The 10,532-nt window shown below is 41.6% G+C and overlaps 1 protein-coding gene across 1 annotated transcript; it reads right to left on the reverse strand.

The window, feature by feature from the left end:
* Positions 1-1,275: 1,275 nt before the first annotated feature.
* LOC129847472 (growth arrest-specific protein 2-like) lies at positions 1,276-10,034 on the reverse strand. The gene is made up of 2 exons (XM_055915277.1): positions 9,825-10,034; positions 1,276-3,258 (listed from the first exon to the last, which is right to left on the reverse strand). Exons 1-2 carry the CDS (start codon positions 9,945-9,947, stop codon positions 3,049-3,051), a joined length of 333 nt encoding a protein of 110 aa, XP_055771252.1. The 5' UTR covers positions 9,948-10,034; the 3' UTR covers positions 1,276-3,048.
* Positions 10,035-10,532: the final 498 nt, after the last annotated feature.

Here is a 10,532-nt window from a genome sequence, read left to right on the forward strand (position 1 = left end):
GAATAATATAAAACCAGTCTGCACACCACCAAGGTGAATTGGTTTAGTTTCAGACAGTAGCCTTCAAGTAACAAAATATAATTCAGTTGATTGAACATTAAATGTATTTCAATATGATTAAAATGGTCCTAGAGCCTACTGTTTATATTTTAAAACAGTCATCGTTTTGCATTAGAAGCATATTTGTATTCGTCGCTTGTTTGTATAAATTGCAAAGGCATTGGCAACTTTGTATTATTTGTAGTCAACTTTGTTCAGATGTTATCGGCGGTCACAGACGGAAAAACACGTGATTCTAGGTTCATGTTTTACCGGAGATTGTTTATTAAAAATATTTTTTTAAACATGTACGGACGCATTTAGCTGTTCTCCGAGTGGTCTGAGGTAGTGTATTAGATTTACGAGCGTTTTCCAGTGCAACGTTAATAACAATGGTTTTGTGAAACCGCTCGGGAAATTGTACGATGTTCCTACGAAGGTTCTAACGATTCATTTATCCTTAACATGCTTTTGGGAAACCGGGCCCTATTCTGTTTGAATGATTCTAATCTTATGTTCCGTCCTCTTTTAAAATAAATTCAATAAATTGTATTATAAAACGGATGTGTTGTCTTTGTGATTGTTTATGTTTTCTAGTAGTTTGTGTGAATAAAGTGATGTCATTGAATTCTAGTAGTTCCTGGTTGGTTCATAGTTCTAATCTGTAATGTAACCCAGCAGTGATCTGTCGGTGCTCCAGGCTCTACCAAATGACAGCCTATTCCCTGTCATCATGTGTACTTTTGAACACAACCCTATGGGTCCTGGTCAAAAGTAGTGCACAGCACTATAGGCTAGAGTGTGTAAAATATACGATTTGTTCTGTGACTGAATAACATTGATGAAGGATAACGACTCCAATTTCTATGCTGTTGTAAAACAGGTTATTTTGTAAATGCGAATAAAAGAGGATTAGATTTGATTGGAGGTTGCTCTGACGGTTGGTTGAATGTCATGTTATAACATGTCTGTTAGTGTGGTTTCGCAAGGCTTCTTGGAACAAGCCAGTGCCAGCCATCACGTTGTAGTTGTGGATGGCCATTTTCAGTACTGTAACATACCAGTAGGTGTCAGTAAAGTAGCAATCAACACGAGTCTTGTCCACCAGCCAGCTCTCTTGCAATTTGCCAGGGGATGAGGTTGAATGGACACAAATCTACGTTATCGTAGACAGACCATACAATACATGTTATCTGGATCAGTCCTATTGCCATTCACAAGAATCAAAAAGAAATATTCTACATTTGATTGTCTCTTTAATCCTCGGAAATAATCTTCTCACAATAATGATGTTAATAGCGTTCCTTAACAAATGATCAAAAGCTTTTAACTTCAAAACAGGAGAGCAGAACTAGCTCGTGAAAAAAAAGAGAATCACTCTTAACAGACATTACAGAGAAATCCATAATCAGCACCATAATAAACACATCCTACAGCTGTTCATATTAGTCAGGACTTTTAACATAATAAAGTAGCACTATTTCAAACATATTTTAAATGTTGACTTCCATTAGATTGAATGGTGGAACCCTTTGGTCTTTAAAGCCAAAAGCTCAAGCCAGAGACAAGTCCCTGGGCATGGTAACCAGTAAGCCTGTACTGTGACTGATTGTGTGATTACATGAATACATTTAAAAATATATTGTTTTAGCCATGATTATCTTCCCTTGTGTGGTGTAGCTGCATATTTAGAAAACAAGGAAAGGAAAAACGCCATGATTGGTGGAACCGTAGGAGGAACATGATTGGTGGAACCGTAGGAGGAACATGATTAGTGGAACCGTAGGAAGAACATGATTGGTGGAACCGTAGGAGGAACATGATTGGTGGAACATGTCCAGATTCAGATTTACCAGTATCCAATCACTATTCAGAATATATCAATTATTACAGAAGTCATACTATACTTTCACACTATTAAATGAATGAATGACAAAAGTCAAACAAAATACACACAAGGTAACATTAGAAAACATGCTTTTAGAACCAAATATACCAGCCTCAATCCCCGACTAAAAATGATTGTCAAAATGATTGCATAGATTATTCTCAAAGGCTAGAAATCCAAATCAAACCGTCACCGTGACGCTAGTTTGCCGTGACCGCTAGGACAGGAGATATATACCTGCTGGCCACTGTCTATTCTGTAGCTCAGGTGGGCCGGCTGTGGCTTACATCAACTAGAAGACATACTGTACAAGCAACTGGTTGGAATCTGGTTGGAATGACAGTGTCAACTGGCTTTGCCCTGTGTCACTGTCATTTCAATCAGTTTTGCTAGTTGGGAAAGGCAAGAGGTCATTTCCTCAGGTCCTCATGAATGTCTTTACTTCTTGTTGCGGTAGTAGGCGGCCATCTTTACTTCTTGTTGTGGTAGTAGGCGGCCATCTTTACTTCTTGTTGTGGTAGTAGGTGGCCATCTTTACTTCTTGTTGTGGTAGTAGGCGGCCATCTTTACTTCTTGTTGCGGTAGTAGGCGGCCATCTTTACTTCTTGTTGTGGTAGTAGGCCATCACCATCCTCGCCTTGCTCAAACTGATCCCCTTGGTTGAAGCGCCAGTTGACTTCTTGCTGCGGTAGTAGGTAGCCATCTTTACTTCTTGTTGTGGTAGTAGGCGACCATCTTTACTTCTTGCTGCGGTAGTAGGCGGCCATCTTTACTTCTTGTTGTGGTAGTAGGCGGCCTTCTTTACTTCGTGCTGTGGTAGTGTGCGGCCATCTTTACTTCTTGTTGTGGTAGTAGGCGGCCATCTTTACTTCTTGCTGCGGTAGTAGGCGGCCATCTTTACTTCTTGCTGCGGTAGTAGGCGGCCATCTTTACTTCTTGTTGTGGTAGTAGGCGGCCATCTTTACTTCGTGCTGCGGTAGTGTGCGGCCATCTTTACTTCTTGTTGTGGTAGTTGGCGGCCATCTTTACTTCTTGTTGTGGTAGTAGGCGGCCATCTTTACTTCTTGCTGCGGTAGTAGGCGGCCATCTTTACTTCTTGTTGTGTTAGTAGGCGGCCATCTTTACTTCTTGCTGCGGTAGTGTGCGGCCACCACCAAGTAGCTGTCTGGGGTGAGGTCCTTGGTGTTGGGTGACTTGGGGGACATGGGAAAGGTCTTCCCCTCCACTCTGGAGATCTGGAGCATCCGACATGGGTCGTGTTTCAACAGGTAGCTCTCAAAGGTCTCCCAGCCTCCTCCCACACGCACCATCATATGCTTGTTGTGTAGCATCTAGGAGAACAAGAAGAAGAAGATTACTATATTGTCCAGTCAGTGTTCACAAACGTTCAAAAAAAAACTCTGGGAAAATCTTTAGCTGACAACGATATTATTTCATGGTGTAGTACAAAGGGGCTATTCAAATCCCAGCCTGGAGGTCCAGAGTACTGCTGGTGTTCTGTTCCACCTGATAATTCATCGCACTGACCCGATGTCCCAGGACTAAATCAGACCTTGATTAGAGGGGGAAGAATGAAAATCACAATGGAAATGTCTTTGAGATGCAGATTTTAATTTGCCTAGTGTAGTAGATGGACATCTCTAGTAATTCACAGCTAATACAATGGCTTTGTTTGATTCCCTTTTCACTAATAAATGACTCCAAAACTAAAAATTCATGTGCTGTGGTTTAACCAAGAAATTGTAATGATGTGGGTTGCATTGTATATAGCAATATTCTGTTAATTTCCTTCACACCTTTTAAATTACAACAACTCTCCTGTCTGCCACCTGCTACCTTCTGTAACGTGGTACTACTGTAAACACTACTCCTGCCTGCTACCTTCTGTAACGTGGTACTACTGTAAACACTACTCCTGCCTGCTACCTTCTGTAACGTGGTACTACTGTAAACACTACTCCTGCCTGCTACCTTCTGTAACGTGGTACTACTGTAAACACTACTCCTGCCTGCTACCTTCTGTAACGTGGTACTACTGTAAACACTACTCCTGCCTGCTACCTTCTGTAACGTGGTACTACTGTAAACACTACTCCTGCCTGCTACCTTCTGTAACGTGGTACTACTGTAAACACTACTCCTGCCTGCTACCTTCTGTAACGTGGTACTACTGTAAACACTACTCCTGTCTGCTACCTTCTGTAACGTGGTACTACTGTAAACACTACTCCTGCCTGCTACCTTCTGTAACGTGGTACTACTGTAAACACTACTCCTGCCTGCTACCTTCTGTAACGTGGTACTACTGTAAACACTACTCCTGCCTGCTACCTTCTGTAACGTGGTACTACTGTAAACACTACTCCTGCCTGCTACCTTCTGTAACGTGGTACTACTGTAAACACTACTCCTGCCTGCTACCTTCTGTAACGTGGTACTACTGTAAACACTACTCCTGCCTGCTACCTTCTGTAACGTGGTACTACTGTAAACACTACTCCTGTCTGCTACCTTCTGTAACGTGGTACTACTGTAAACACTACTCCTGCCTGCTACCTTCTGTAACGTGGTACTACTGTAAACACTACTCCTGCCTGCTACCTGCTACCGTCTAACATGGTACTCCTGTACGTTTCCTGGGTTGGTTACCGTGGCAACATCTACACCACACAAATAAATAGCGGGACAGAGAAATAAAAAGGGTGCCATTGCCATATCCACAATACGTTGTGATTCCATTAAACTACATAGCTATTCTGCCATTATCAATCCTATTAAATACATGATAAACAAAAGGAGATCACATTTACAGTAGAATGTCTTTAGAGCACAATCAATCCAAGCAGGAATGAGTGCCTGCAGAAAGCCCCATTTGACAGACAGTGACTTCCTGAATGGAAGTAGCAAGTTAGATTGTGTGTCCCATAGAATTACATATATCATTTAATAGGATATCTGTGGTATGTGGTATGGCCTGTCCTCTTCTATTCTCTCTCTCTCGCTCTCTCTCTCGCTCTCTCTCTCGCTCTCTCTCTCGCTCTCTCAACATCAAACATTTATAAGCCTCTTTAACAGAATCAATCAACAGGCCATTGGCGGGACACTCGTTCCATGAATGTGTGCCCCCTCAGGCATTGTGACTAGGGACATTATGGGCTTTTGACACAGAGGCCTTTTCAATCATGTCTCTATGGTGCTGGCAGACCGCGGCTAGGCCTGTATCCAGGAGAGAGAGAGGAGCCTGGGTGTGAACAGGTGTCCTGGTGGCCGGTTAGCTAGCTAGCGAGCGAGCGAGAGAGAAAGAGAGAGAGAGAGATAATAATGTATTCAAAAAACTGAAATACCTTATTTACATAAGTATTCAGACACTTTGCTATGAGACTTGAAATTGAGCTCAGGGGCATCCTGTTTCCATTGATCATCCATGAGATGTTTCATCAACTTGATTAGAGTCCACCTGTGGTCAATTGACATGATTTGGAAAGGTACACACCTGTCTATATAAGGTCCCCCAACTAACAGTGTATGTCACAGCAAAAACCATGAGGTTGAAGGCAGGATTGTGGCGAAAGCACAGATCTGGGGAAGGGTACCAAAAAATGTCTGCAGCATTGAAGGTTCCCAAGAACACAGTGGCCTCCATCATTCTTAAATGGAAGAAGTTTGGAACCACCAAGACTCTTCCTATAGCTGGCCACCCAGCCAAACTGAGAAATCGGGGGAGAAGGGCGTTGGTCAAGGAGGTGGCCAAGAACCCGATGGTCACTCTGACAGAGCTATAGTTCCTCTGTGGAAATGGGAGAACCTTCCAGAAGGACAACAGTCTCTGCAGCACTCCACCAATCAGGCCCTTATGGTAGAGTGGCCAGACGGAAGCCACTCCTCAGTAAAAGGTACGACAGCCCACTTGGAGTTTGCCAAAAGGCACCTAAAGACTCCCAGACCATGAGAAACAAGGTTCTCTGGAGAGACCTGAAAATAGCTGTGCAACAACACTCCCCATCCAACCTGACAGAGCTTGAGAAGATCTGCAGAAAAGAATGGGAGAAACTCCCCAAATACAGGTGTGCCAAGCTTGTCGCGTCATACCCAAGAAGACTCAAGGCTGTAATCGCTGCCAAAGGTGCTTCAACAAAGTACTGAGTAAAGGGTCTGAATACTTATGTAAATGTGATATTTCAGTTTTTTGGGGGGATAAAGTAGCAAAAATATCTAAACCTGTTTTGCTTTGTCATTATGGGGTATTGTGACGTCATTAAGGGGTATTGTGACGTCATTATGGGGTATTGTGACGTCATAATGGGGCATTGTGTGTAGATTGAGGGGAAAAAACGATGTAATCCATTTTTAGAATGAGGCTGTAACGTAACGAAATGTGGAAAAAGTCAAGGGGTCTGAATACTTTCCGAAGGCACTGTACTTTTTACTCCATACATTTCCCCTGACACCCAAAAGTAGTCATTACATTTTAAATGCTTAGCAGGGCAGAATTATGTTTTGAAATTCACACATTTATCAAGAGAACATCCCTGATCATCCATTCTGCCTCGATCTGGCAGACTCACGAAAGAAAAATGATTTGTTTGTAAATTATGTCCGAGTGTGGAGTGTGCCCCTGGCTATCCACATTTTTTTTTAAATATAATAATTGTGCTGTCTGGATTGCTTAATATAAGTAATTTTAAATGATTTATACTTTTACTTTTGATACTTAAAGGTGTACTATGTAGAAATCACACCACCATTTCCTGGTTGCTAATATTCTAATAGTTTGCCTAATTTCAGTTTATGTGACAAAACAAACAAGTATAGTGTAGAGAATCAATGTACAATCTAAAACCGCTTTGAAATATACATTCCATAAACAAAAAATATTAATATTGTATTTTCAACTGTTTGAAGTACAAAACCGAAAGTAAAATATACAGAAACGTAACGTAAGAACAGGAAGCATAGAAATAGCACACATAGAACAGATCTACCGCTTCTTAGACTTCCTTTCAATTGTGAATGACACATCTAGAAATCACATTTCTATGTGAATTTGGTGGGTCGCCCAAAAAAGTTACATATTGTAGCTTTAAATAGATTTTAGCAATTACATTTACTTTTGATACTTAATATAAGTAACATTATAGCTTTAATTTATATTTAAAACCCAAATACTTTAGACTTTTACTCAAGTAGTATTTTACTGGGTGACACCTTGACTTGAGTCATTTTCAAATCAAGGTACCTTTACTTTTACTCAAGTATGATAATTGGAGTACTCTTTCCACCTCCATTTTGCTAGTTGAGAACCAGAGTGAGATGGAGGTTCACACCTTACAGGCAGCCCATGTAGAGAGCATGTACAGCCCATGTAGAGCCCATGTACAGCCCATGTACAGCCCATGTAGAGAGCACACAGCAACAGACGTGTCATTTCATCCAACACTCTAGAGTCCAACAAGCTCATTATTGGAATTGAACAGTCATTGGACAAAGAAGAATCAAGACTCGCCTTTAGTTGTGACTTGTCCTTGGTTGTTCAGCAACCCTCATGGATGGTTGAAAGAAACGTCTATCGTACAAAAGATGTCTGAGTTCCCCCTCTCTGTATGGTAGAAAATCTTTTCTTAAAGATATCTACTTGACAGCAGAGGGCACTATCAGAACAAAATGTTTATTTTAGACCCTGAACACTGGTCCATGTACGTTAAAACCAGGCTAACATACAACCTTTCTCTTATTCTGCATTTGTGATCCTCAAAGAGCTATCCATCCAGAAATGGTGATACTGTGTGCTACCAGCAGGGGTCCTTCTAGAGCGCATTGTCAGCCCTTGTTGACCTACAGTCCAGATCCTCCTTCAACAGCATTTTAAGACATGTGAATCCTGGTTGTAAATCCAAGATCCCAAGAGCACCAAATGCTACTTCACCAATCTGTACTTGTCAATAGACTTCATTCTTGCAAGGCATTTTTTTTTTGCAAGGTCTGTTTGAGTTAGGGGTGGCAGGTAGCTTAGTGGTTAGAGGGTTGGGCCAGTTACCGAAAGGTTGCTGGATCGAATCCCCGAGCTGACAAGGTAAATATCTGTCATTCTGCCCCTGAACAAGACAGTTCCTAGGCTGTTATTGTAAATAAGAATTTGTTCTTTAACTGACTTGCCTTAGTTAAATCAAATAAATAAATAGAACGTTACAGTATACAGTAAGATATTTTGACATAAGAACATTTATATTTTATGTAAACGAGGAAACAATTAATAATAAATACAAATTAGGGCAATAGCTCATTGGCAACAATAACTGCATATGTATTATCGTAAAGTATCTTTGTGTTTTAGAAAAGGGCTATTCCAATCCTATGTATTATTTATCAAGCCTGTTGATCCTGAGGGCTCTCTTTTCCCCCGAACCCCATCAACCCTGGCTGGCCCATAGAGGTAGAAAGAGGAGTCTAGATGGATATAAACCATTTTTCTTTTTAAGCATGGATAATACAAAGAGGAGTTCTCTTTCTATCTCTATGGGCCAGGACACAGACATAGTTGGAATAGCATCACCAGTAAATGAAGGCTCACAGCAGCAGAGGAGCTGCTACCAGCAGAGACAATGGACGTCTGTCATCCACACAGTCAGGCAGTCCAAATATCAACACACTGCAATGTGCACTGTGTGTGTGTGTGTGTGTGACTGTGTGTGTGACTGTGTGTGTGTGTGTGTGACTGTGTGTGTGTGACTGTGTGTGTGTGACTGTGTGTGTGTGTGACTGTGTGTGTGTGTGACTGTGTGTGTGTGTGTGTGACTGTGTGTGTGTGTGTGACTGTGTGTGTGTGTGTGACTGTGTGTGTGTGTGTGTGTGTGTGTCTGTGTGTGTGTGACTGTGTGTGTGTCTGTGTGTGACTGTGTGTGTGTGTGTGTGTGTGTGTGTGTGTGTGTGACTGTGTGTGTGTCTGTGTGTGACTGTGTGTGTGTGTGTGTGACTGTGTGTGTGTGTGTGTGTGTGTGTGACTGTGTGTGTGTGTGTGTGTGACTGTGTGTGTGTGTGTGTGTGACTGTGTGTGTGTGTGTGTGTGTGTGTGACGTGTGTGTGTGTGTGTGACTGTGTGTGTGTGTGTGTGTGTGTGTGACTGTGTGTGTGTGTGTGTGTGACTGTGTGTGTGTGTGTGTGACTGTGTGTGTGTGTGTGCGTGTGTGACTGTGTGTGTGTGTGTGTGTGTGTGTGCGATTCAGTTCACATTGAGATGAGAAACATTATTGTTGTTAAACTGAAAACCTCATATAACTCCAACCTGGATATTTTTTTTTTTAAATCCTGACAAAAGTGAAAGGTCAATAAACAACAAATTCCTGGTAAAAGTGGGTCAGCCAAAATCCAGACTCATAAAATTCAGACTCATCAAATCCAGACTCATAAAATTCAGACTCATCAAATCTCAGAACAAGAAGGAAAGAGTGGGTTTGCTATGAGGACAGAATTGGCTGTCAATAAACAGCCATCTGTAGTCATCAATGGTCTATGGGTCCCCGAGGACACTGAGGAGCAATGGACCTAAGTAAGTATTTCTGTAGCCGGGCATACAATCCGTATTCATATCTGCCGTATCAATATAATATTCACAGCAATATGAAACACCACAACCCCAGTGTAAATCACTTACAGTACAAGCCAGCCATGTGCAAAATTATTTACACCAGATTTCAACACTTCAGATTTGACCCCACCGAACCCAAAACATTCGGTCAAAGATATTTTGGCAGGCACAGTCCAAGCCCAATTTAAAGTCCAGCTGCTGTTAACTACGTGGCTGAGCCGTGTGCAACTAGAAAAATCATGTTACAAAAACAAGGTGTTTTTTTTGTGTCAGAGAAAGTGCGTTAAAAAGAAGACGAGGAGGTGGCACACACACCCGGATGAAGAGCATCTTCTCTCCGACGCGATAGCGGCCCTGAGCCTGTCTCTCCACACAGAACTTATTGGGACACTTGCAGGGAGGGTCCTCAAAGATATGCTTCACCTGAGACGCACACATGCACAAACAAACATCATTAGATTAGTCCGGAGGTCAATCCAACAACCCTCCACAAAATGCATGTTAATCCTCCTAAATTCCTGGTAATCCTCCTAAATTCCTGGTAAACCTCCTAAATTCCTGGTAATCCTCCTAAATTCCTGGTAATCCTCCTAAATTCCTGGTAATCCTCCTAAATTCCTGGTAATCCTCCTAAATTCCTGGTAATCCTGATACATTCCTGGTAATCCTGATACATTCCTGGTAATCCTCATAAATTCCTGGTAATCCTGATACATTCCTGGTAATTCTCATAAATTCCTGGTAATCCTCCTAAATTCCTGGTAATCCTCATACATTCCTGGTAATCCTCATACATTCCTGGTAATCCTCCTAAATTCCTGGTAATCCTCCTAAATTCCTGGTAATCCTCCTAAATTCCTGGTAATCCTCCTAAATTCCTGGTAATCCTCATAAATTCCTGGTAATTCTCATAAATTCCTGGTAATTCTCATAAATTCCTGGTAAACTTAATAAATTCCTGGTAATCAATCTGTAAATAACATGTAGTATTTGGTAGCATTGCCTTTGAATTGTTTAACTTGG

Source organism: Salvelinus fontinalis, unplaced genomic scaffold, assembly GCF_029448725.1.
Source record: "Salvelinus fontinalis isolate EN_2023a unplaced genomic scaffold, ASM2944872v1 scaffold_0859, whole genome shotgun sequence".
Lineage (NCBI taxonomy): Eukaryota > Metazoa > Chordata > Actinopteri > Salmoniformes > Salmonidae > Salvelinus > Salvelinus fontinalis.

Bases quoted from the DNA above. Each gene is read 5' to 3' on its own strand.
- LOC129847472 (XM_055915277.1), bottom strand. From the start codon at position 9,947: ATGTGTGCGTCTCAGGTGAAGCATATCTTTGAGGACCCTCCCTGCAAG. The intron at 3,259-9,824 runs GTGTGTGTGCCA...TTGTTCTCCTAG, and splicing joins AGAAGATGCTCTTCATCCGG to ATGCTACACAACAAGCATAT.